This window comes from Podarcis melisellensis, assembly GCF_964234715.1.
Source record: "Podarcis melisellensis genome assembly, chromosome: 6".
Taxonomy (NCBI): domain Eukaryota; kingdom Metazoa; phylum Chordata; class Lepidosauria; order Squamata; family Lacertidae; genus Podarcis; species Podarcis melisellensis.
In genome coordinates, this window is record NC_138538.1 from 97837979 (window position 1) to 97865928 (window position 27950).

Sequence of the window (27950 nt, forward strand, 5' to 3'; positions counted from 1 at the left end):
GACCAGGATTAAGCAGGAGCAGTTTGGCTTTGCGGGTGGAGCCACAGCAATAGCCTCCCTGCAGTGGATTAAATTAAGATCAATAAAACCAAGACTTACAATCTAAAAGACTTGGTGCAAAAGCAAAAAAGGATGAGGAGGGAAGAGACAAACAAACAAACCCAGGCACCAGTTCATAGCCATTTTATAACGACTTTTTGGAATGGAAACTGTTTAGGGAGAGGAGGAGCCCAATAGAAATGGCCCTTCAGCAGAGTAGAAAGTGCCTTTCCTCTCCTGCTGCTGTTGTGAGAATGGAGAGAGAAGCCCCAGAGGAGTGACGCTGCTTCCTTGCTTCTCTTGGCTTCATACTGAGGCCAGGCATCTGCTCTCTTCCCTTCTGTATGGCTTCTACTTCTCCTTTTCTGCCTTCCTCCTTTTCTCTCGCAACAAGCTTTTTAAATGACCTGGTTTCCCTGCCAGGCCATGCCTCTGTCTCTGTCTGTCAACCAGTTGGGTAGGTGCATACCCAGAGGCAACTGACTGTTTGTCCTTACCTGGTCCACTTGCAGCAGAACCAGGAAGAGGAAACATTCAGCTAGAAATGGAGATGTGGGATTTATTCAGCTTACATTTGACTGTGAACCTACCTAATTCATACCTGTCAAACCAGTATGCAGCTGCCCTTTATAGATTCTCACTTCTCCAAAATTTGGAGTGCAGTTCTCCAGCCAAAAAAAAAAAAAGCATATGTAAAAGGATGCATGCAGGGAAAGCGCACATGTTAAAATACTTCTCTTTGTGAAAAGAGTACAAAAATGCATTACATCAGGGAGAAACTTGCAGAAATATGTATATTAGGTGAAATGCACACGAAACTGCTTTCACATTTTCACGCACTTTTTAGAAATAAATCAAAAACTTATGTGGAGCTGACTTTAAGACTGGAATAATAATTTCCTTGTTGGATTGCTGAAATGCTCTCTGTGTGGGGATGCCTCTGAAAATCGTTTGGAAGCTTGAGTTGGACCAGAGTGTGACTGACAGAATGCTAACTCAGTCTGACAGGTTGAAATGTATAATTGCAGTATTATACCATCTGCAATGTTTGTTAGCTCATTTCCAGGCTTAACTGAAAGTGTTAGAACCCTAGATGGCCTGGATCAGAGTATCTCAACAATCATCTGTATCCATATGAATTTGATTGACTGATATCATTTCTGAAAGCCATGGTCTTTGTCATTCACATAAGGGACAATATTTTATTTTTCTGTGGTGGCACTAGGACAGTTGAATGCCCTACTCATCCCTACTACTGCTCACCTTTTGGCGAGCAGGTGAGTGCTTTCTTTTCCAGCAGGTTTTTCTGAAAATATGCTTTTTGTCTGCTTTGCTCTTTGAATTGTTTCTTGATGTTATCATGTTTCATTTATTATTCATGTTTTAATAACTTGTTTTAGATATTTTTATTTGTCAGTGTTTATAATTTTAAATTTCTATTCCTTTCTTAAAAAAAAAATTCTAAAGGATTTATTTAAAAACCAGAAGGGTAAAAAATCGAACCATTCCATCACCACCCAAAAAATCCACAAAACCCGGCACATGAATTAGGATCTCTTCATGCAAGTTCTCTAAATGTCATAAAGCTGGATTTATACGAAGAACAGAATTGTATGCTGTTTCTTTCATGCTCTGTGTGGCAGAGATTTCTTCCCTTGAGTCTCCAAGAACAGATCAGTAACCTGTGTCTGATTTCATCCTTGGCTATTTGCTGGTAGAACCCAATGTCAAATGCTTCAGTTATCCTTGATAAATCTCTGGTCTTTACAGGGCTCTACCTGGTCCGATGATGCCCCCAGGCAAGAGGATCCCCAGTCCTTCCCCTCTTCCTCCTAGCTAAGGTACTGCGGATGTGAGTCTTAAGTGTTGCTAGCTTGCTGATCCTGCTTGCTGCAGCCCTGGCTTTGAATGCAGTCAGATGAAATCGAGGAAATGGAGACCTTCCCTGTGGTTCTCTCTGTGAGTAGCTTGATTCCATTTTCTGTGTGTTTGTATAACTATGTAGAGATAACATTCTTGTTGCAATAATCTACCAAATACGCAGTTTTAATTCCTTCCAGGCTGTTATCGTGTGGAGAGACATGGCTCCGTTTGCAATGCAGTGCATTCCGATGATTATTTTAAAAGATGCATAGTTTTTGTTTTGTTGCATGCACAGACCAATATGCTAAACTGCATAAAGAGGATGGATGGGGTAGAGACACAAAGCATATGCTGCAGAGCCGTGGGTTCCTTACAGCTCAGGAGATAAGGAAAGGAAAAGCATAATTAGATAGCTGAATGCTTTCCGTAGTTCGTGTCTGCAGGGAATACATCTTAATCCTTTTGTGTGCAAATGTGTGCTTGCATCACACGGGGTGGACAGGCATGTATTTGTTTCATTCAGGGTGCATCAAAGTTCACTCTGCTCTGAGGGATCCTACCCAGTTGGCTTATATTTTCTCATGAGGACCTTGATATTGTCCACATCACAGATATGTCTGGCTTGTTACACTGTGAAGTGCTTGGTTTGGTGCTGAAATCTAGTTATTTTGCTGCTGGCTTTATTTGTGAAATTTCTTCTTAACAACAACAACAAATAGCCAGTCATCTAAATTTTACTCAGAGTAGACCCAGTGAAATTATTTACCATGACTGATACCACCCAATAATAATGCATTCCCTGTTCACACCAATTGCACTTGCTTTGCTGCTTCAAGATGTTTGGGCTCCTCCCCAGAACTGGTATTGCAGCAGAATGCTGGGAAGGGGCATGAAGTTCTTAGTTTGCCTCCTCAAGAGATGCCACCTTCCAATGAAATTTCAAACCAAAACCTCCCCAGTCTGTTGGAGTTCAGGTGGGACAAATAGAGTGCCTGGAATAGGAGACTTCTGCAGTTCATATATGAGTACTATTATTTCCTAATTATGTTTTATTAACTTTCCTTTAAGATTAAACTGGCTGTGAAACACATTATATGCTCCTCAACATATTCTTCACAGCATTGCATTTTGTTTTGTTTTGTTTTTTGCTTGTGCAGCTGTCAAACCCTTCTAGCCAGGGCAAGGAAATTAGAAAGCCTGGCTCACTTATTATTTATTTAATTATTTATTAAATTTATGTACCACCCTTCGTCTAAGGATCATAATTCAAGGTGTGATGGCAGATCGAGTCCTTGTAGGAATGGTCTTGCATTGAGTTGTTGTTCTCACTTGCCGTTGTCAGCGGCACTTCTGGCTGTTTCAGCCTTAGATCCAAGTGCGTAGTAAGGGTTTGCTTGGGTTTAGGTGCTGGCAAACCACATAATTACTCTAAACCCCCTTTGTAGAAGACACCGCTCCTACCTGCTGAGCAAGCGAGAGTTGCTTAGCTAGCACACATGGTTCCCCAAATGCAAGGGGAGGATGAGACATGCTTTGGCAATGGATTGAGTGCTGTGTATACCCATTTATTTTCTTGGGATGCTTAGTGGGGAGAGTTGAAAGATGCTCAGGAGCCTTCTCCCTCCCACTTACCTGTGTAGGGTGACTCATCTGTGCAACCCCATTTGCAGGAGTGAAGCTTAAGTCTTGGGACTTTGCAGACAGGTACACTGCTTCAGTACACAGGTGTTATCCATCTTCCTTTTCATTCTTTGCTGTGGGTGGAAAGTGCAAATCGCTGAGTGACCTTTCGCCCAGGTTTGCTATCACCAAGTTGCCGATGTAGCCTATGGTGAGATTCATGATCCTTCCCCAATGTAAGCTTTCCTTCCAGGACAAATACTGGGGTCACAGCAATGGGCATAGGTTTAAAACCTTACTCCTTTGCCTGCCAAGGTATCAATCCAGCTCAGTCTCTCCCCACAGTTCCTTTAGTTTGGCCCTCTACTTGCCTTTTTTTCCTACCTAATTATGATTGGTGTTGCACTCGTGCCATCATAAACCGATGCTAGGGTAATATTATCACCACCATGGTTTTGAGCTATGCCAGTGGATCAGATTTAGTTGCAATCCTATCTGGGCTGGCTGAAGACATTTTGCTAACTGAGAAGACAAGATGGTGCACTCCCTCCCACCCATTTTATGAACAAAAGCCGATTGGACTGGCAGTTGAATCTGGGTAACCAGACACCCATCTTCCACTGCATCTGAGGACAGCAGGCTAGCTTAGAGGAAATAGACCACAAAAAACACAGAGCTTTGTCTTCCAATCCTTTGCCATTGCTTTTTGCCTCCACTGCAATTGCTGCTTAAGGCAGGTGCTTCTTTCTGGTTAATGCCTTATCCCTGAATCCTAGCCTTATCCGGCTGACATAAGCTGATGATAGGATTGTACTGTGAGCAGTGTGTCCCAAAATTTCCAAATAGCTGAAGAAATTTTATTTTCTTAAAATTTGAGCCACATTTTACTCTTACACCCAAATAGTTTTAGTGGTTAAAAGTATAAGCCTGACCTTCCTTGAGAATAGCTCACTTCCTGTCCCTGCAATTCACAGTTCTGGTTGCGCCTTCCAATGGAAGGAGAAAACCCTAGAATACAGTGGTACCTTGGGTTACAGACGCTTCAGGCTACAGATGCTTCAGGTTACAGACTCCGCTAACCCAGATATAGTACCTCGGGTTAAGAACTTTGCTTCAGGATGAGAACAGAAATTGTGCTCTGGCGGCGCAACAGCAGCTGGAGGCCCCATTAGCTAAAGTGGTGCTTCAGGTTAAGAACAGTTTCAGGTTAAGAACGGACCTCCAGAATGAATTAAGTTCTTAACCCGAGGTACCACTGTAGTCACTCTTGCGGAGAAACAACAAGCAGCCTCCTTTTAGAGCTAACAGTTCCATGTTTCTCTTGTTGGAGAGTAGTCAAAGGATTCCATCTCATCTCATGCATAGATGAAACAAAATTATCTGTGCTCACAGAGTCCAATTAGAAGGAAGGAATGCCAAGCAGGGAATTGTGGTGGATGTAACAGCCACCCTCTGTTGAGGGGTACTATGAGCTCATGGAAGCATTTAATTGTTTCTTTCATTTATTTTTCAATTTTTTGTATTGTTTTTGCATTAAGGAAAGATGGTTTCACCAAGGTGGACGTGGGCTTGTGCAATACATATCAATGGGAGAGTCACAAGCTAACCCATGTCTTGTAGAGTGTCCGTTTTGCTGTCTCCAACCCCCCCATCTCATTGTTCTGTTTCAGAGATTTATTTAGGCTTGCCATATTTTAAAAAGTAACATTCCTGACACGCCCAAAATTGTTGAACCTGAAATTTTTCAACTTCAACTGTATTTATTTATTTATTTATTTTTCATTCTTTCCCACCAGGGGGGAGGGGTGGGACTGAGGAGGTAAGTTCCTTTGGACCTGCTCCTGAGCAAGTGGCCACAGGCTCTGCGTCCTGGAAAGGGGAGCTATTGTCCTTCTTTTAGAAAGTAACGCAATGGCTCTCAAGGCGGGAGGAAGGTGAGGGGGGGGAATAACCGAGTTGTCTTTATTTTCCTCTCCAGGTAGCTGGCGGGCGCTTGGGCCTGCTCTCACCCTCTTTCCACTAGTCAAAACAAAAAAAATTCCTCCCAGTAGCACCTTAAAGACCAACTAAGTTAGTTCTTGGTATGAGCTTTCGTGTGCATGCACACTGCTTCAGATACACTGTCTTTCCACTGTCCTCCATGCTCCCCTCCACAGTTGGGGCTGCAGTGCAGGGGGAGGTGGGGGGCGCTAGCGCACTTGGGGTCTTCCACGTAAGGAGAGGGGCATTCCTTTCACTGCTCAGCAGAAAATACATACAGGAAATTTCTGACATCTCTTAAAATTCAAATTTTCCCTCTGGGCGCCATTTTAGGAGTCCGGTTTCCTGGCATGTCCGGAAGTTTCCGGATGTATGGAAAGCCTAGTTTATTTTCTGATGTAGCTTTCTGCTTCTTTGATAAGAGTGCCAAAGAGGTGCAAGAGGTGCTAACAGTTCAGTCAGTACCCTCCAGGTCTGGGCATATGCATAGGGCGGGGCTCTTGACATGGCTTGTTGTGTGCAAGAAGCCGAAAACATCTGGATGCAGTTGTTGCTCTGTCTAAAGTATCTGAAGAACGCCTATGGGAAAAGCACAGTGCAAAAACATGTGCTGTTATAAATGAAATGAATGCAGATTTGCTTCTTAAAAAAAGAACAGAACATAAATGCTTCACTTGGGTCGTACAAGAGAAAGTCCCCTCCCCCCTTTTTTCTTTTCTTTTTAAGAAGAGCCTAATTGCTGTATGTGAAATACTTTTAAAAAGACAGGCTCTGGATTTCTCATCAGCTATTAGGAATACCTTGTGATTCAGAAAGGCAGTTTTAAAGGTAGCTTGGGATGCCTGCTGTATGTCTGTTGTCTCAGCTAAGATTTTGGCAGATGTTGCCACCATCTAACTGGCTCCTTTTATCTCTCATGTATATTTAAGCATAAGCATGCATGCACAAACTTGGTAGCAGAACTGGTAAGAGTGTCTCCATGTCTGTATTGCTGTGGAATGTGGCAGATGGAATATTCTCCTGCCTTCTGGCTTCTCAAGCTGCAGGAGACCTTTTCACACATGACCTGTGTGTGGCAACAAGTACTGTAGGCCTGCACCTTTGGGCCCAATCCTGAAAGTCTTATAGCTCCTCCCATTTGCCATGGCCTTGCCAGACTGCGTGTTCATGTGTGTTGGAGTTAGGATGGGACATGCAATGAATGAGGCCGCTGTGAAAGGAAGACTTAAATAAAAAGAATAGTGACAGATGTAGAACTTGGAGTTTTGGACAGCTAAGAATGTCGTAAGCAAAATATGATTTATTTTAATCTTGTATGAACCCAATTATTATTAGCTATGCCAGATTTTCCCAGGACACATTTAGTAGTTGCTGGGTTATTTTATCTGTCAAGACTTAAAAGAAAGGAGAAAGAAAAGTATCTCACACATTCCAAAACCAAGGCCTCATCATGGTCTGCCTCAATCAGAATATCATGAGTTCATATTTTGGCTCTCTACATGCTATATACTCCTATGTATATGGTGCAGTGGTGCTTAAATGATGCCAGCAATGTAATAAAATGTTCTCCTTAGCCAGCATGAATTAAAGATATAATTTTTCAAAAAAAATATCACAAAAACTTACCAACATTCCAATTAATATCCAAAAATAGCTCTAAAGCAGTGATGGGGACCAGGTTTCACCTCAAGGGCCACATTCTGTCACAAGCAACTTTTAGGTAAGAGGGGGGAGAAGCAAAACTGAGTGGAACAAGAAATGTAATACTTTAGTATACAAATGACAACCATTTTGCATGGGGGTTCCATTCCTGGCCCCTGTGCATGTTGGTGGAACATTTTACCTCACCCTGTTCTGCCCCCATTCTTCCCTTTTCCAGTTCCAAAACGACCTGTATGTCCGTGTTTGTGTGTCATTTGAATGCACCTAAAATGGCCACCACTTGTAGTAAGCTACATTCCAGCCATACACAAGCCAGAGGCTCTCAAGGCAAGCAAGAGACATGACTGCAGTTCAAGGACCCTTTGTAGTCAGGCTAAAGAGTGGAGCAGGGCTGGGATGGGGTGTGGCTTGAGGAGAGGAGCATAGCTTTGGTAGAGTATCTTGGGACTGAGGCTCTGGAGGACCAGGAGCTAGTAAAATGCAAAAATATCACGTGTATAAGTCTTTAGTTAGATACATAGTGTTTGTGGGTGCCAGACTCCCCTACATTCCTGTGTCCGGTAGGTGTTAGAATTGAAACAAGGCTTAGAGAGTTAAACTGGATGCCAGACCCTTAATCCCTGGACCCAGTTTACCATGCTCAGGAGATGGCCGAGGAGATGGGCCATTAAGAGAACAAAGGAAAGGTAATCGGCCATTAAGAAAGTACAGGTTCTGGGCCAGACTCAGAGTTAGTTAGAAGACAAAGGCAGAGTTTGAGGTAGAGTTTTTTTTAGGGTTGGCTATGATGTGACCTAGAAGAAAAAATGTTACAGGCTGATAAAGGCAGCAAGCTGGAGAGAGGGTTGGAGCACGTATATGTGTAAATAAACCATATATCACGAAGACACCACAGTCTCCACTGTGCCTCATTTCCAGTAGGAAACACGAATCCCCGTAATCTTGCACCACTTGGAGATTAGGGTGGCGTGCAACAGTAGTAAAAATACATGGATCACTGAGCTTTGGCTCTGTACGCTTCTTAGGGTGCTGGCTATCTTCCTGGAGATCTGATGTGAGGGCAGTGGGCTTTCAGTTCTCTTTTAAGCTGCAGTTCCACCTATACTCAGCCTGTATCTGCAAATAGACACAGAAATTGCAAAAGGCCAGTTAGCCCCCAGTGAGCTCCTTCTGGAGGGAACCAAACCTGAGTAAGTTCTGGACATTGGAACTTCTCCAAGAAATGGGTGAATGCAACAATCTATAAAAGTAGTCGGATTTCGGCACTTTATCGCCTTGTCTCGCGCTAAAGTTACACTCTGAGGCAGGGGTGGGGGAACTACTTCCGAGGCTTTTGGACCTGAGTCCCCACCATCCCTCACCATTGGCCATGCTTCCTGGGGCTGGTGGGAGCTGGGCATGTTTCCCATCCTGCTGTAGACACTGTCCTGGTATATAATAATTGGGGCTAAGGGTGCCATTTATTCCGCTCTGCTCAGGAGGGTGGGGAAGTATGTCTTGGCTCTGAAGAACTGAGCCACCAAGCCCGAATTGTAAAAGAGAAATAATCACAGCTGATGTATTTAGTTTTGCAACTCAGTGCTGAGTAGGAATTGCTCAGCAGTGAACATTATTTCCCAAGAGAGATTCACTAGGATAATGCAAAAGTAGCCTGGTTTCTATTTTTTAAATTAAATCCCAGTAACAAATACTATTATTTAGAGAGTGGACTGGAGTGAATAAATACATGGAGTCCCATTGGAAGAGAAGAATGTTATCTTAGAAAGCAGTGGAATGAAATATTCCACTCATTCCAAACTCATGCTTTTCAGTATTTTATAACAAAGTCAGAAAAAGGCTTGTGTGTGCGTGTCAGCAAGCAAAAAGAGATTTTAGTCTGACTTTTACTTCTCAACGAAGACGGAGTTGGACGTGGATCATGCAACTTTGTAAATGGTTTTGGAGCAGCTGGTGGAACAAAACAATAAGCTGAATTCCTTCTCTAAAATAGTTGCCAAACTGGCCATTTTCTACATCAGGCCAAGCTATGCTTTATTCTGCTTTGCTCTCTGAAGTCATTGCATCTTATCATAGGAGCTAGTCAGTCTTGTGCAGCAGAATAGTAAGCGATCTCCCCTCACCCTCTGGTTTCCTTGGTATCTGGGTTCTTCCTACAAAAGCCTGATTATGTGCAGGCCCACTTTACAATGGGTCATGTACAACTAAGTTTTACTCAGAGTAAGCCCATTGAAATTAATGGAATTGTTAGTCATGTTCCTTAATTTCAGTGGGTCTACTCTGACTAGGACAAACATTAGATACAACCCATTATCTTCCCTCCCATATCTCCACCCTCGTGAGGGAACTGTGACATCCTAACAAATTAACAACTCAGAGGTTTAGTATTCGGGTTCCTCACTCCTTGGTATCCTTCCACTACAGATATAACACTCCCCCTCTAAAATAATACTTGCACAGAGTATATATAAGAGTGTTGTAAACATTTACACAATGCTGTACAATAGTTGAATGGCAGGGAGTGATGTTTTCTTAGCTTTATCAGTTTCCCAATCTGTGTGTCTGTTCCAGAAAAGGCCGCTATTCAAATGCTAAAAGTACATGTGCATCCAACTTTAACTTTGCAGCTGGAGAAAAAAGTAACAGGTGAATATATTATTGATCTAAAGCAGGCTTGTGCCTGATGTACTGGCAACTGTTATGTTGATAGTGTGAAATGAATTATTTCATACTACTAATAATATATAGAATCTGTTTTTCAAATCACATAGGGGTATTCTTTCAGTGCAATGCCTTGCTGTGGGATTAAATTTGAAACTGAAGTCTCAGAGAGTGAGGTCTCTACCTCTTAACTCTTACTTTGATAATTTCTTCACATGCATATGTTGAAACTTATTTACATAACAAATTTAACAAACCCATGTGCAACAGACTTCAAACAGATCATTAATTTATGCAACAAAGTCCTTTCTTGGTAAAGATTTTGTAATGAGTAAATCAGCCTTCAGTCAGACCTGAGATAGTAAATGTTGTTGTTGTTGTTGTTTAGTCGTTTAGTCATGTCCGCCTCTTTGTGACCCCCTGGACCAGAGCACGCCAGGCACTTCTGTCTTCCACTGCCTCCCGCAGTTTGGTCAAACTCATGCTGGTAGCTTCGAGAACACTGTCCAACCATCTCGTCCTCTTCTCCTTGTGCCCTCCATCTTTCCCAACATCAGGGTCTTTTCAAGGGAGTCTTCTCTTCTCATGAGGTGGCCAAAGTATTGGAGTCTCAGCATCACGATCTGTCCTTCCAGTGAGCACTCAGGGCTGATTTCCTTCAGAATGGAGAGGTTTGATCTTCTTGCAGTCCATGGGACTCTCAAGAGTCTCCTCCAGCACCATAATTCAAAAGCATCAATTCTTCGGCGATCAGCCTTCTTTATGGTCCAGCTCTCGCTTCCATACATCACTATTGGGAAAACCATAAATTAAAAGTAAATATTACTCTTAGTAAATATTGCATTTATAGATTTTATCACTGGGACCCACAGCTCACAAATAGGTTATAATTTTCTTGAGGATTCTTCTGGCAATTTAGTTAGCTATTCATCGTCTGTGTTCATGATCACTTCAAGAAGTCATGACATGTGAGCCAAACATTACATCAGAATTGGTCCTTTGCTAATCTGCTTATTCCCTGAAAAAAGATTTTTGCCCTTTCAAAAAGAAACTGTGTCCTATTGTAATGTGATCATGACTGTTTTTGTTATCTCATTTTAAAATCCAATTATCCCTTTTAAAAAAATAATCTGCTAAGATTGTATCTTTATTGTTTTATAGAAATTCTATCTCAGTAAAGTCTTTTTGAAAGGAAGGAAAAAGAGACAGACATAGACATCTGGGTACAAACTTGGATTTTACATGGTTATAAAAGTCATTTGTTCTCAGAATAGGTTTGAGGGTTTTAAATTGGTGCTTTGTCTCTGCTGTTATAACATGCATAAGATCACAGAAAATTGTAGAAACATTTTTCTCTTTTAAACAAAAAATTAGTCCCTGGAAGTGAGGGAATTGATTATTTTATTTTTCAAAACAAATGTCTAAAACTCAGAAGAGAGTCCTTTCCAGATTTATCTATATTTCACGTTTGTGGGATTTTGTGTCCCTGAAATGTTAAGTTGATATAGCAATGGAAATATAATAAACAAGAGCAAAACCAAAGTATTAGAGAACAATCTAGACAATGAGGAAAGAAAATTACTACAAGAAAAGACGGGCCTAGTCTTTGTGAAAAAAGTTAAATATGTGGAAGTTAAGTTGTTGGGGAAAAATTTGAACTTATATAAAGATAACTATGAGAAATTATGAAATGAAATTAAGAGAGATCTGGAGATTAGGTCGAATTTAAGATTGTCATTAATGGGTGGTCATTAAATTGTCATTAATTTTGGTGATCAATGAATTTATTGCCAAAGATGTTGTTTTTGTTTCAAGCCCTCCCAATTATTGACAGTGTGAAATGTTTTGAAGAATGGCAGAAAGTTTTATCTAGATTTATCTGGCAGGGGGGAAAACCCAGAATTAAGTATAAACTACTAACGGATTCAAAAGAAAGAGGGGGATTCTCCCTGCCAGATTTGAAGATCTATTTTGAAGCACCAGCACTCTGCTGTATTAAGGAATGGATACAACTAGAGGATACAGATACTAAGATACTAAGATTTAAGAAACTGACAAGAGAAAAATAAACCGAAACCATACGCTTATTCCTGCACTTAAAAATAAACTTGATTATTTGTTTATGTTAACAACTGTCTGGACTCGGTGTGTCCCCGTGAGAAGCGGGGTGGCGGCAGCGAAGAAAGCAACCGCAGTGGTGGCACAGGGTCAATAGACCGTGAAACGTCCGGGGGCCCTGTGTGATCGCCACAGTTACATTATCACCAGATCAATGAATTGTATAAATTAGATAAGAAAAATGGTTTTGCTTCGGAAAAAACTAGTTGGAAACGGAGTCGTTGGACTCTAAAGTTAAAAATTTGTCTAAAATGTATAATTTGTTGTTGGAATGGCAGACAAAAGATGAGCAAGTTAAATCAGTGATGATAGATTGGGCAAGAGACGTGGGACACAATATAATGTTTGAAGACTGGGAAAGATGGTGGAGGAAAGGGGTCAAGTTCACTGCATGCATGGTGTTAAAGGAAAATATTATGTAAATGATGTATAGATGGTACTTAACCCTTGTAAAATGAGACGCGGGTGGCGCTGTGGGTTAAACCACAGAGCCTAGGACTTGCTGATTAGAAGGTCGGCGGTTTGAATCCCCGCAACGGGGTGAGCTCCAGTTGCTCAGTCCCAGCTCCTGCCCACCTAGCAGTTCAAAAGCACGTAAAAGTGCAAGTAGATAAATAGGTACCGCTCCGGCAGGAAGGTGAACGGAGTTTCTGTGCTCTGCTCTGGTTCGCCAGAAGCGGCTTAGTCATGCTGCTCACATGACCCGGAAGCTGTACACCGGCTCCCTTGGCCAATAAAGCGAGATGAGCGCCGCAACCCCAGAGTGGGTCACGACTGGACCTAATGGTCAGGGGTCCCTTTACCTTTTTAACCCCTGTAAAATTAGTGATAATCTATGCTGGAAATGTAACAGTGATAATCTATGCTGGAAATGTAAAGAAAAGATGGGTACCTTTTATCATATGTGGCGGACCTGTCCCAAGGTGAAAGACTTATGGGAGAAGATTTATAATGAATTGAAAAAAATGCTGAAATATACATTTATTAAGAAACCAGAGGCCTTTCTTCTTGGAATAACAGGTTTGGAATTGCCCAAGAAAGATGTTAAACTGTTTTTGTATGCCACAACTGCGGCAAGAATTTTGTTAGCTAAGAATTGGAAAGCACAAGAAGTCCCTACAGTGGAGGAATGGCAGATGAAGATGATGGATTTTTCAGAGCTAGCCGACCTGACTGGAAGAGTCCGCGCCCAGAAGGAGGAGGAGTACCAGGAGGAATGGATGAAATTCAAAGACCATTTAGTTAAATATGTTAAGATAATTTAATTGGAAAAGCTTGTAAATACCAGATAGGCTTAGGATTTAAACATGTAATGTTAGAGTTAATATGTTTAAAGTTAAAATAGAAAGAAAGAAAGATGTTAAGTGATTAAGTTAATTTTATGAGAAAATTGGTTTTGGAAAACTGTTATAATGATATACACCGAAATTCAACTAGGGGGATTTGAGGAAGCCACTTAACAATGTTACTAAGATTGGTTTAAATACAGTTGAGATGTTTGTTTGTTTGTTTAATTTTTTTGGGGGGGGAATTAATAAAAAAAAAAGAAAAAAAGAGTATATAGGTATATACAGTATAAAACTTTACACTGTGCCTTACACTGTGATAATAGGACCACAATGAGTGGTCAGAGGAAGAAGAGGGAGCAGACTGCGGTGTCGTCGTGAGCAGGGAGAGGTTATGGGAGAAAGCAGTGCAGAGTCAGAAGCTGAAGAAACCAAGGAGTCTCCAAATCCTCTTTGAAAGCCAGCCAATTGGTGGCCCTCCCTCCCTCCCTCCCTCTCGTGGTTATGAATTCCATAGTTTAACTATTCAGCGTATGAAGAAGCACACCCGTTTGTCTGTCTGAACCTTCCAACATTCAGATTAATTGGATGGCTGTGAGTTCTAGTATTATGAGAGGGATATAAATTTATCCCTATCCACTTTCTCTACACCAGGCATAGTTCTATATTCCTCTATCATGTCAGGGGAGTTGTTCCATGCCATTGATCTGCATTTCAAAATTCAAAGAAGCAGAAATCTGGAAGGATAGCTCTGTTTTGGTCCACATGTTGTTTTGCAATGTGCAGATGAGGTAGAATCATTATTAAATGTGAAATGAGTTGCTTTTTTTCAATTCAGAATTCCATCTTGAGGGGGAGGGCTTTACTGAAAGCCTTTTCAAAGGTAAGCACATGATGCCTACTCAGTCACCCCTACCTGTATGCTTGCTGAGACACTAACTGAAAAGTAGCTCTTAATTGTCCCCCTTGATTACACTGAGATTGTCAGACTATAACTTTCTGGGCCAGTTGGGTACTATTTCATTGTGGGACTAACACATATGATAATAACTTGCACTAAATTGCTATGGATTATATGTGATGAACAGACAACGTTAGTCGGTTTTAAAGAGGCTTTGTGATAGTTAAAGGTGTATTGTAAAAAGAAATAGAGATGAAAGGATAATATTAACTGGCAATATAATATATCGAAAATGCATAACAAATAGAAAATATGGATGATTGTTGGAGGAGCTGGTGGAAGTACAAAAACTGGAAATTTGAGAACATGGTTGTGTTGATCAATTTGTAAAAGAAAATTTAATAAAAACTTATGAAAAATGCTATGGGCATATCTATGCAGGCACAAAGATGACATGTACCTGAAATTTGCATATTATGAACAAATGATTTCCACTTCTGCAATATGTGAAAGAAAATAATTTCCAAATCATCTGATGTATGCTTAAAGGACTGTGTGGACAGGCAGACTATTGAAAATTTGGTGGACTAGTAAATTTTTGTGGGCTTTTTTGCAAGGCTTGGGTATGCTTCTAAATAAAGTGAATATATGGAGATGTAAAAATAAATGGGTCACTTCTGACACTATGACTCTTCATTTGGTACAGGAAGCACATAATGATTCCTACAACTATCTGGTTTTCTGAAGCTTCCCTTGGAGGCCACCTGGCACCCTGTTCCTGAAGCATCTGAAACCAAAGAGATCCACAAGGTCCTGATGTATATGGATGATCACATTTCAGTATGGCGTGTATTAGTGATGCGGGAGGTAAGCTGACTGCACGTGATTAGTTATTAACATGAGAGTTTGTGGATAGCAAACCAGCAGCATATGTACTGCAGCCCGGGGGGCGGGGGGGCGACCCAGGTGCCATCATGGAGGGGGGTGACAAATTATCAAGGGACAATTAGTGCCCTACTAGGGCGGTTCATAAAAAACTTTTTTAAAAAAATTCCTGCTCCAAAGGTCTTATCTTACTACACTAGGGATTATATAGCTACATATGAAATTTCATGCATATCAGTTACTATCTTGACCCTCCTCCATGAAAATAGCTGTTTATTTGGCTGTTTTCTTATGTCGTGAAGGCTGAAATTTCAACAAAGCAGCTGCCTTTGCTAGACTCTTTTCGGGCACCTGCTAAAAGCATTCTTCTTTAGGCAAGCATACCTAGATGCTTAGGAAGTTGAAGTAATTTTAATCTTAATATTTTAGCTTTTGTATGTTTTAAAGTAGGATTTTTCTTGATTTTACTGCTGTTGTGTTTTTTGTTTTTTGTTTTGGAAAACCACTTTGCAGGTTTTTTAAAATAAATTTTATTAAATAAATAAACAATAAATATAAATACAATAACACAAGCCAAAACACAATCCATCCTGTAGATTTAAGTATCCGTCCACAGTTGCCTACTTGTTATCAGAGGCTCAGAATCCACATTCCTTTGTAAGAAAACCTGACCTTCCTATGCCTCTGCTCCAGCCTAGAAGGATTTTATAGTAGAGGGCAGTGCTTTTTTCCCTAATTTTTTTAGGGTTATTCTCATTTTGACTCAATAAAATAACCATTTTATTGTTCAAATCCGGAAAAATAAATACAGTAAATGGACAAAAGTGCAAAGATTCAAAAAATGTTTAGGGGTTTTTGTCCCCCTGCGTCCACCCAGAGAAAGCACTGGTAGAGGATAATAATATTTAATGAAGACTCACGATTCATTTGCAAGTGTGTGGGGTTTTTTAAGTGTACAGTTGGACACAAAACATGCAATTGGGGTGATATTGTGCGTTTGGAAATCTGATAAGAAACAGCTGTAAAAATGGGGGATGGGGAAACTGACCATGTTGTAAGTGTATCTGTCTGTTAGGCACTTAAATGGCAGACAATGGCAGCCACAGCATGGACCCAAATTATATAAGGGCAGAATGCACTTTTCCCTGTCCTTACAACAAACTGCCCAAACCATGTTAGACCACATCGTTTTTAGTCAGAACCTGCTCTTCTTCACCTTCATCTTTCAGCAAATGATGTTGCCAAACCAAGATAGATTCATAAATGAATTGTGGTAGATAAGAACCACTGATTCCTATGGAGAAACCACCACTGATCAGGGGGTGAGCAAGGACCAAAGCATACAGGGCGTTCCTGTGTTTGGGGAATATGGAGGTTCACATACAGTTTCTTATGGGAAATTTATGTACAGTGGTGCCTCGCAAGACGAAATTAATTCGTTCCGCAAGTCTTTTCATCTTGCGAGTTTTTCGTCTTGCGAAGCACGGTTTCCCATAGGAATGCATTAAAAATCAATTAATGCGTTCCTATGGAAACCGCTGTCAAGGCCACCCAAGGTCCCAGCTCACAAGAGACCAAAGTCCAGTCCAGCTTATGTACAGAAGCTTTTGTTGAAGAACATTGTCAGCTTTACATCCGAGGTCCGTGGCCCTACGTCTGTTAGGCTTAGACCGCTAAAGTCCCCTCTGAATCAGTCCCGCCTCTACACCAGTTTAAGAGGTTTGTGCTGGACCACCTCTTCCTCTCCTTCCTTTTCCGCAGGGTCTTTCTGCCCCCCTGGGTTCCCTCCCTCCGGGACTCCCCAGAGGCTGAATCCTCTGACGCCTGTTCCCCCCTCCTTCGCGCTTTGGGACCAGGCTCCTCCCCCGGGCTCTCCTCACTTCCGCGCGCCTCCACATTTGAACTTGGCGCCCGTACGTTGCTTCTGACTTTCCTTTCGACAGTTACACTGCTCCCGGTACTACTCTCCGCCCCTTCCGGCAGGACGTCTTGCCCCGATCTCCTTCCCCTCTCTGCTTCCTGCTCTGCTCCGTCTGACACACTGGTAGCTCCACCCCCTTCACTCCGTTCCGGCGGAGAAGCTGGTCCCGATCTCCAACTCCCACTGGGGGTTCCCCCGCCGCTGCCCTGCTCCTGACTACTTCCCCCTCTGGCTCCCCTTGGCCTGACCAGGGGGGCTCCCTTTTGGGAATCCTCCGATTCACTGGAAGGACTCATGGACAACCTCGGGTCATTGTCATCCTCTTCCTCGTCGCCCTGGGATCCTTCCCCCTCGCTCTCTGTCTCCTCCCTCATCTGCGCCTCTCTCCCTGAACCCCTGACAACCGCCTTCAGACCAGGTCCGGGGACAGTCTGTCCCCCGACCTCTTCTGAAGGCCGGCGGGGGGCAAAAGTCTTTTTCCCCCCTGCCTGCCTTCCCGGGAAAGCAGGAAGGCAGCGCTGCATTTTCCGCTCTCCCGGGAAGGCAGGCAGGGGGGAGCAAAGACTTTTGCCCCCCGCCAGCCTTCAGAAGAGGTCCTGGACCTCTTCTGAAGGCTGGCGGGGGGCAAAAGTCTTTGCTCCCCCCCGCCTGCCTTCAAAAGCCGTCGGGGAGAGCGGAGAATCGCAGCGCGTTTTCCGCTCTCCCGGGAAGGTCAGGCAGGGGGGAGCAAAGACTTTCGCCCCCCGCCGGCCTTCAGAAGAGGTCCAGGACCTCTTCTGAAGGCTGGCGGGGGGCGAAAGTCTTTGCTCCCCCCCCCCGCCTGCCTTCAAAAGCCGTCCGGGATAGCGGGAAGCGCTTCCCTGCTATCCCGGACCGCTTTTAAAATGCTGGCGGTGGGGAGCAAAGCCTTTCGCCCCCGCCGGCCTTCCTGGACCTCTTCTGAAGTCCGGAGGGGGGGGGAAGGCTTTGCTCCCCACCGCCAGCATTTAAAAGAGGTCCCCGGAGATTTCCCTATGGGCTTTCGTCTTGCGAAGCAAGCCCATAGGGGAAATCGTCTAGCGAAGCGTCACAAAAACCGAAAAACCCTTTCGTCTTGCGGGTTTTTCGTCTTACGAGGCATTCGTCTTGCGGGGCACCACTGTAGTTAGGAAATCTGTTTTAAAGAAACACTGTTCCTTTGCTTGGGACTGAAAACAGGAGGAGAGAACCATGTCTTACAGCACCATGCTATAACGACTACTAGGAAGTAAACCCCATTGAACTCAGTGGAGCTTACTCTAAAGTAAATGGGTATAGGATGGCAGACCTAATCCTTGCTTGCTTTTGAGTCCTGGCTGAATCCAATGTGTAAAGCAGGGGTCAGCAACTTTTTTCAGCCGTTAGCCACTCCACCATCCCTCAGTCCTTGGTGGGGGAGGGGCGGACTATATTTTGGGGGGGGGGGGGAAATGAACGAATTCCTTCCTATGCACGAATTCCTTCCTATGCATTTTAAATAAAGATGCATTTTAAATAAGAGCATACATTCTACTCATGTAAAAACACCAGGCAGACCCCACAAATAACCCAGAGATGCATTTTAAATCAAAGGACACATTCTACTCATGTAAAAACATGCTGATTCCCAGACCGATCGCGGGCCGGATTCAGAAGGTGATTGGGCCGCATCCGGCCCACGGACCTTAGGTTGCCTACCCCTGGTGTAAAGCTTTCCCTCTGAAATGTGCTACTACATATTCCCTCTGTTCTCTTACAATAGGAATATTAATTGCTTTGTGTCGTTCCATACATTTTTTTTTTTTAACAAAACATGAGACTCACAAAGTGGTTATTAGAGTTGGGCCCCAATTAAAGTGAAATGGGAGGGGTGATGGGCTATTGCTTATCCAAATTAGGAAAAGACAGACTTCAGGCTTGCAGGATCTATTTTGTTTTCTACTACAACCCCAAGAACCACCAACCAGCGCCTGATGCAAAAGAATTAAAGAGCCCAGAAATGTTCTTTGAATACTAGAAATAAACAAAGCTCACAGTCCTCCCACACAGAAATCCCAGCCTAGTTACACCAAGCTTTCTTCTTCATTTCAGCAGTATAATTTTGTTGGTAGCGGCAACAATCCTGAATGATTTTTTGTCTTTTTATAGCAAATGGTCATGATAATCAAATGCATTTCATTGGCTTTTAACCTTGTAACCTGTGAGCTAGTGTGTGATTGTGGGTGGAGTATCAGCACTAAGCTGGGGTGCAGTTGATTTAGCCAAGTGGCTTTTTGTTGTTTATCAAACAAACCCACAAATACTCAAACAATGTTCTGGAATTAAATGATTGGACTCAGCTGTCTGGGAGTGATAAGGCTCAAGAGAAATGAAGCAAAATTGAAGTTGATTCAGTACTGAAAAATACATCCAGATGAGGAATGGATTCTAACCACTTTGTGGGGCACTCAGCAGTGTTGTTCAGCCAACAGTAAGGCTTGTATCAGTGGGAGGGAAGCAATTTTCAGTGATTTCCACCCACCCCACGCCTGCCCTGACACTTTGTGGAACAGCCGTAGCTCAATAACAGAGTACAATGTTTTGTATGCAAAAGGTTCAATCCCTGATGTCTTCAGGTGAGGTTGGGAATAAATCCTGGTGAGCTGCTGCCAGTCTGTGTTGAAAATACTGAGCTAAATGGACCAATGGTGGATAAGGCAGATTCCTATGTTCCTGGAGCCTTCAACCCTCTGGGGGCAGGTTAAGGAGTGTGGGCGCCTGCAAGGGAAATCACTGTATTTTGTCCCTCTGTTTCATTGACAGAAGCTGAACAACAGCGTTAGATACAACCCATTGAGTTTAATTGGGATGCAGCAAAAATACAACTCATTGCTGGGCTGGTTTAGTTAGCTGAATAGTTTGGAATTGGAAAGGGCTAGGGATGTCTTGCCAATTTTCCACTGGAGACTGCAAGTCGTTTTCTGCTGACTTCAACCAATGTTGGTCTGGGTTGAACTCTAAACTCCCTGTTCCTGTAATAAGATTAACTCCTTTGACACCAGTGGTTTTATACTGAAGCCACTGGGAACACAGTGCAATATCATAGGCGTACAGGGGGCCAGAAAGCTGGGATTGCGCAACTGGATTCTGCAGAGCTTTCTCCTGAGAATCTTCTGTCTCTCATACCAGGCTGCAGCAGGAAGGACCCTGAAGGGGAAGAAGTGGCTTGCGGCCCATCTGGCCAGAGCTTCTGCCTGGGTGAATTAACAGACTGGTGGTGGGTGGAGAGCAAGGGATGAGAAGGCAGGGATGTCACAGATGGGGAAGGAGAGTTTATAGCTCAGAGATGGAAGAAAGAAGGAGATGTTTCAGTGCCATGATGCCAGAAGGTGCATCTAGAGCTGCAGGACAGTAGACAGTAGTGTTCTGCATACGCCATTGGTAGTTGCATATTGGGGAGCTTTTTTCCTAAGGCCAATTGTATCACAGAGCTTGTGGCTGGAGTGTGGGGAGAGATTAAACCACCCTTCCCCGACCTTGTGCCTTGCAGATGTTCAAGAAAGCAGTCTCTCCTTGGCAGAGAGGGTTCTGTGGTTTGTTGAGGGACCAGTGCCTTTGTGACTCATAGTGGCCCTTTCTGCGCTGGAAAGATTAGGAAGAAGGAGTTGGACAAAACATCAGTAAATTGTAAGGGAAATTTGGAGGTCTAACTTGAAATATACTGTTTGTAGTTGTGGAGGCTCCCCATTGATAGTTTTGCTTACAATACATGGTTTTGTTTGTTCAAGTAGATGTTTTGTTTTATATTTTATATTGCCTGTGTTGTATGATTATGTCATGGCCTTTGGCTAGGATAATAAGCTTACTGAACTGAACTGAGTACAGCTCCTGTAAGCCGCAGCCAGTATGATCCATGGTCAGAGATGCTGGGAATTGTGATCCAAAACATTGGAAGGCTCTAGGTTGGGAAAGGATGAGTTAAACTTTCCTCCCTGTGCACCGCAGTCCTGATGGAAATCATCCACTCCCCAGGCTTAGTACTTACTACCAGCAGCAGCCCCAACCCAGATGTAGTTGCCAACATTTAGTGTCTACTGTAGTTTGACCCCTGCGGTTATCTCTCCTTCAGCTAAGCTAAGGCAGAGGGAAAGGCAATCTGCAAGCAGCAAGAGTAGGCCTTTTGCTAAATCCCGACCCAGAAATTCTTCTAGGGATTGGAAAATGTCACTTAACCTGCACTCGCCTATTGATGGAAAAAGCCTTCCTTGGTCGGTCTCCTCTGCTTCTGCCTTTACTACTAGGTGGTGACACACGAGTTGAATCCCTGCCTGATGTCCCTTGGCTTAAAGACTGTTATGGGGTCAAGTCTTAACACAGAGGAAGTTAGTTTTGTGAGGGTGGGGTGCTGATTCTTTGGAGGGGCTCAGCCGAAAGAACCTTCAAATGACGTTGAGCAGGAAACAGTTTTATGCCATTTTGAAGGGAGGGGAGGAGGCAGTTCGAGGGTTGTTTTTTTAAAGCTCAAATATGTTCCCATGGAATGTAAAAGGCAAGTGGATAGGGATGTCAAAAGGGGCATTGTTTTACGAATCTTGGTTGGTGTCATTTTTATCGATCCCCACACCTGAGAATGTTGTTATTGTATAAGTTTTAATTCGGATGTCTACTCCAAGAGCACAAAGTTAATTTTAGCATTTAAGCCACAAAAACTGGCCTAGGCATTCAACAAGCCTGTAGGGCTTTGCCTCGTCTACAGCATGTATAAAACTAATCTTTTGAATGGACTGACCTTTTTGGAAGTAATAAAGCTACATAGCTGGCACCTTTGAAATAAGTGATTACTGGAACTGAGTGAGTCAAACTTAAGCCGAGTTATTGCACCTGCATGGATGGGAAGGGACAAAGTCCTTGGGCTTTGAACTAGTTAAATATAAGAAATGTGGGCAAGTATCCAATTCTTGAGCAGAGAGGGAAGGCAAGAAAAGTGTTGACAGCAGAAAAGCTGCTAAACATTAACTTACAATGATGTCCAGGCTTCTTGAGGAAAAGTGTGGCCTGCATTGTAGAGCAACATAGGTTATGCCTGTGACCTGTGACCTGTCACTTTGCTGCATTAACTCAAAGGGTGTGGCTTGCTACAGTGGTTGGGAGGGCCTGTGGCAACTGCTGTTCATGAATTTATAAAGCTGACAATAGTCCTTTAAGAGGATTAGGTAGTCTGATGGAGCCATCACAGCCCATGATGTACAGTCACTTCTTTTGTCTCATTATTGTCTCCGGTCAGACAGGTTTTACATGTTTTCTGTACCGGTCACAAGTAACCATAGTGCATCATGCCATCTTCAATTCTCTTTCTCTAGCTTTACTGTTAGTCCAGAATGAGGATGAGGGAGAAATTAAGTTTGGTTTTGAATTTAATGTGAACCCACCATATCTGCACTTTCTAAATCATAGCCAAGTCTGCCAGGTCACAGCTCTCTGTGAAAAGTCACAGTTCTCCAAATTTTGTAACACTATTCTCCAACCAAATAATGTGTACCAAAAACATGTATATTACGTGACATTATATGTGTTTAAAAATTGTATATTATATGTGTATTAAAATGCAGCTATTCAAGAAAATACCATAAGATACAAAATATACTATTTTAGGGGAAATTGCTTGCAAAAGTGCATATATCAGGCAAAATTGCATACAAAAATATGGGAGGAATCCACACTAAATTTTTAATGAGGACTTTAAAAAAAATATCACCATGATCAGAAATGTGGAGAACTGAACTTAAGACTGAAAAAAATGAGAAACTGAGAGGAGCTGAAATTGAGAGATAAATCAATCTCTAGGTCTTTCAAGAAAATAAGGGAGCAAAGCAAAAACAGGGAAGGCTTTCTAGCACGAGAACTCCACATCAGTAAAGACTATCCCTACCACCCTTAGGCCCCTGTTTGTAGCGTAGACTGGTAGGGATGAAGACTGCAAGTACTGAAAAATGCAGGGGCCAGATAGACCTCAGAGACACATCTGACTCCACATAGATAAAGACATTTTCCAGCACTGCATAGCATAGGTGACTGCTCTGTACATGTGCAAATATATTTATGTACAGCTACATAGAAATCATTCAGTCTTGTATCACACGTTAATGAAAAATATACTCTTGCTTGATTAAAACTAACCCATTATTTAAGAAAAGCATTTGCCTTGAATCTCAACATGCTAAAACTATCAAAATACCAGCCCATTTCCCTCCCCATTGAATCCTGTTTTACCCTTTCTGGGGGAAATCCAGTAAGTTTCAAAAAGCCCTGACAATTACCTGTTTGCAAAAAATGACTGTCCCTTCGGTAGTAAGCTCCCACTGCGAAGCATCCTAAGGCTGCAGTCCAATGCATTAAGCTTCCTTTGAAAACAACGAGGTTACTTTTAAATAGACATGTAGAGGATTGTGCTCTAATCTTTCCCATTCATTTATCTCCACCTGTTGAATTTATGTGTATCAGACTGCTGGTAAAGGCACAGGAGTAGGTCCAGTGGGGGACCTGCTTTCTAGGACCTATAAGAACCTGCTGAGCAATGACTGTGAAATGGAGAGTTAAAACTGAATACTCCAGGGTGTGTGGAAGGAGCCTATGTTGTGCTTTACTGCCATGCTAGTCTCATCTCACCACTTCTAGACTGGGGCAGTGCTAGCATAGGGTGGAGCCACGTTGTGGGTTTCTCTCATGTGACTTGAGCATCTGATGTTACCTTAAATGGTGTGTGATGGAGCTGTTTGGAATAGAGTAGTTGCTTTGGAAGACGATCATCAGGCATCCGCACAACATGACCAGTCCAACGAAGTTGATGTTGAAGAATCATTGCTTCTTCCAGTACACTGATATTAGTTCACCTGTCTTCCCAAGTGATGTGTAAAATTTTTCGGAGACACCGTTGATGGAAACTTTTGAGGAGCTGGAGATGGCATTTATAAGTGGTCCATGTTTCACAAGCATATAGTAAGGTTGGTAGTACAATAGCTTTGTAAACAAGCATTTTGGTTTCCCTGTGATTGTCTCGGTCCTCAAACACTCTGCACTTCAATCGGGAGAAAGCTGCACTTGCAGAGCTCAGGCAATGCTGGATTTCGGCATCAATGTTGGCCCTTGTGGAACGATAACTGCCTAGGTAGGAGAAGTGATCAATATTTTCCAACGTTACACCATTGAGTTGGATTTGTGGTGCTGCAGAGGGGTTATTTTGTACTTCTTGGTGCAGCACTTTGGTTTTTTGGATGTTGAGTGATAGGCCAAGCTTTTCGTAAGCTTCTTCAAAGATATTCAGGATGGTTTGGAGGTCATCCTCTGAGTGTGTGCACACTACAGTCAACAAAAGAGGTTTAAAGACTGTCTCAAGGCAAATCTTAAAAAATGTAGTATAAACACTGACAACTGGGAAACACTGGCCTGCAAGCACTCCAGTTGGAGAACAGCCTTTGCTAAAGGTGTCATGGGCTTTGAAGACACTTGACCTCAGGACGCAAGGGAGAAACATGCTAAGAGGAAGACACGCTTGGCAAATCCACACCTTGCTCAGCTCCCGCCCGGAAACCAATGTCCCCACTGTGGAAGGATATGTGGATCCAGAATTGGCCTCCACAGTCACTTATGGACTCACTGTTAAAACTGTGTTTATGGAAGACAATCTTACTTGGATTTGGATTTGATATCCTGCTTTATCACTACCCTAAGGAGTCTCAAAGCGGCTAACGTTCTCCTTTCCCCTCCTCCCTCACAACAAACACTCTGTGAGGTGAGTGGGGCTGAGAGACTTCAGAGAAGTGTGACTGGCCCAAGGTCACCCAGCAGCTGCATGTGGAGGAGCGGGGACGCGAACCCGGTTCCCCAGATTACGAGTCTACCACTCTTAACCACTACACCATACTTGGCTACGAGTGATCACCAAAGAAGAAGATGATGGAGCTGTCCTTTGGCTGCTCCCGTGATAATGTGGGATGGCGCCACAGGGTGCCAGGGAGATGGCAAGCCAGGGTGGCATTAAATGTAGGAGGTGTATGTTCAGTGGATAGGCTAGTACGTTTTGTTGTGTCCCCCAAGGCTGTAGCAGTCACCTAAATTTGAAAAGAGAAACATTCTCTGTGAGCAGTACCATGCCTGTAGATTGCTTTTTGGTCATTAAGTGTTTGGGAAGCTTGAGCCCAAAAACTAATATGGAAAGAGTGGGGTGGGGGAAGCCTCCCTTACCCACTTCACAGCATTTCTTTAGCTGTCTTATTTTTGCCAGAGTGGTGGTGGGGGTGCATTCTGAAATTTGGCATGGAAACTGCTCTCGCTGGGAAGTGCTTAGAGTTTTGGCTTTGAATTAAACAAGTTATGAGCCTTGGAAAATCCTGTACTGGGAATGCAATTTAGACTTTATCCACAGAGCTTGTCAACTGTATGATTTAAGTTGTGCATGCATGCATAGCTAACCTTATTCTCCAGTGCAAATTATGGAAAGAAGGACTGATACCTGTGGCCCTCCAAATGCTGTTGGACTTCAGATGCTCCAGATGCTGGCATGGTCAAGAGTCAGGGGTGATGGGAGATGTAGGAGCAACATCTGGAGGGCAACAGGTTGCCCACCTCTGCCCTAGAAAGCTGCAGTCAAGCTTTCCAATTCCACCCTCCAGCAATGTAGAAGGCAATACCACGTCCCTATGCCTGCACCAACGGCAAGCATGGAGGTGGAGTTGCCAGTCCGCACTGCAGCCATGGCTTCTCATGGAGAGTCACAGCATGCCAAACCCAATCAAGAATCAGTGTGAATGTATGCAATCTAAATAAATTAGTAGAAATAAATTTCTACATATTGGTGTGCATTAAACAGGTAAATAAATGTGCCAGTTTGGGTGACTAGGTGGTGCTGATTCCATTTCCACTTTTTGGCCCAGCTGTGCACAAATGGCTTTGGGTCCCTGGCCTCCCTTCCTGTCATTTTGGAGACATGTAAGCAGAGGAGGGGAGATGTAGCAAGCTGACTTTTTGCAGTGGGTCAGCTTAAAATGTCACACTGTCATTTTCTTACCCCTTGATGCTGAATGCTGAGCTGGGCTTCTGAGAGTTTGCAGCATTCTCTGTTTTCTAACATAATAACATGTCAAAGGCTTATTCTCACAGTAAGATCAAAATCATCAGTGAAACTGCAGGGGCACACTTCTGTTTAAGCATCTGTCACTGAAATGTATGTAAAGTATTATGTCCACATCAGTATTTACATGCCATTGCGGTTCCCAAAATTATGCCCTTTTCTGTAATGCCTCAATTAGCTTTCAGTAACAATTTGCTTTATTGTATAATTTTTGTAGCTCCCCAGACTAATGTAGACCTCCTACCTCCCTCACTTCTCTGTTTGTTTCTTTGGATGAGAGCAGTAGTGGGCACAACTGGGGAGAATCTAGGGATAATAATTTTTGTAACTGGAAATCTGATCAGTGAATTTTTGGAAGGGGGAACAATTTGAGGGGGAATCTGGGAAGGAAATTGATGTGTAAAGAGGAAATAGTTTCAGTGCATGGCGTTGGGGTAGAGGAATGCTAATTGGGTTTGTTTATTGCATGAAGACCTAAGAAGATCCCTACTGGGTCAGACCAAAGTCCCTCTCTGTCCACCATTTTGTTTAACAGCAGCCAGCCTCTCTGGAAACTCACAAACAAGGCATAAAAGTGATGCCCTTGCTAGTCTATTCTTTGTTCCTAGCAACTGGTATTTAGAGGTAAAGGTAAGGTAAAGGAGCCCTGGATGGTTACGTCCAGACAAAGGCGACTTTGGGGCTGAGGGAACTGCTAGGTTGGCAGGAGCTAGGACAGAGAAACAGGAACTCACCCCATCGTGGAGATTCAAACGGCCAACCTTACAATCAACAAGCCCAAGAGGCTCAGTGGTTTAGACCACAGTACCACCCACATCCCTGGGATGGCAGTTCAAAAGCACACCAGTGCAAGTAGATAAATAGGTACCACTGTGGCGGGAAGGTAACGGCCGTTTCTGTGCGCTCTGGCACTCATAACGGTGTCTTGTTGTGCCAGAAGTGGCTTAGTCCTGCTGGCCACATGACCCAGAAAGCTGTGGACAAACACCAGCTCCCTCAGCCTGAAAGCAAGATGAGCGTCGCAACCGCATAGTCGTCTTTGACTGGACTTAACCGTTCAGTTACCTTTACCTATTTAGAGATGTACTACCTCTGAACATCTAGGGACGCGGGTGGCACTGTGGGTTAAACCACAGAGCCTAGGACTTGCCGATCAGAAGGTCGGCGGTTCGAATCACCGCGACGGGTTGAGCTCCTGTTGCTCGGTCCCTGCTCCTGCCAACCTAGCAGTTCAAAAGCACGTCAAAGTGCAAGTAGATAAATAGGTATTGCTCCGGCAGGAAGGTAAACGGTGTTTCCGTGCGCTGCTCTGGTTCGCCAGAAGCAGCTTAGTCATGCTGGCCACATGACCCGGAAGCTGTATTCCGGCTCCCGCGGCCAATAAAGCGAGATGAGCACCGCAACCCCAGAGTCAGTCATTACTGGACCTAATGGTCAGGGGTCCTTTACCTTTACCTCTGAACACGGAAGTTCTTTTTACTATTGTATCTGATAGGAGCGGGTTTTATTGGCTGGCTGAGTTTTATGAAAGTGGAGCCATGGAAACGTTTGGGTGGGTAGATGCGACATAGGTTGCCCTCTTTCAGAAGCATTAGCTGTTACTTCTCGTGCAGCGGTGCTTGGGATTCAGGTTGGCAGGTAAGTGGATAAGACTAGTAGAACTAGGATGGCTTTAATGTATATTGGCATTTCAGCCCCCAAGACTTGCCAGAATGCAGCTTTACTAATAGTTGTTGTTGTTTAGTTGTTTAGTCATGTCCGACTCTTCGTCACCCCATGGACCAGAGCACACCAGGCACTCCTGTCTTTCACTGCCTCCCTCATGCTGGTAGCTTCGAGAACACTGTCCAACCATCTCATCCTCTGTCGTCCCCTTCTCCTTGTGCCCTCCATCTTTCCCAACATCAGAGTCTT

At 43.3% G+C, this 27950-nt stretch overlaps 1 protein-coding gene across 2 annotated transcripts in view; it reads left to right on the forward strand.

Annotated features, from left to right (window-relative positions):
• Positions 1 to 1767: 1767 nt before the first annotated feature.
• Positions 1768 to 27950, forward strand: part of RGL1 (ral guanine nucleotide dissociation stimulator like 1) — a 120427-nt gene continuing 94244 nt past the window's right edge. The window contains exons 1-2 of one of the 2 annotated variants that reach the window (XM_081915080.1): positions 1768 to 1998; positions 14834 to 14994. In XM_081915080.1, coding sequence (XP_081771206.1) covers positions 14944 to 14994 — 51 coding nt within the window. In that variant the 5' untranslated portion in view covers positions 1768 to 1998; positions 14834 to 14943. The remainder of the gene's footprint in view (positions 1999 to 14833; positions 14995 to 27950) is intronic. The other variant, XM_081915082.1, reaches the window with a different exon arrangement.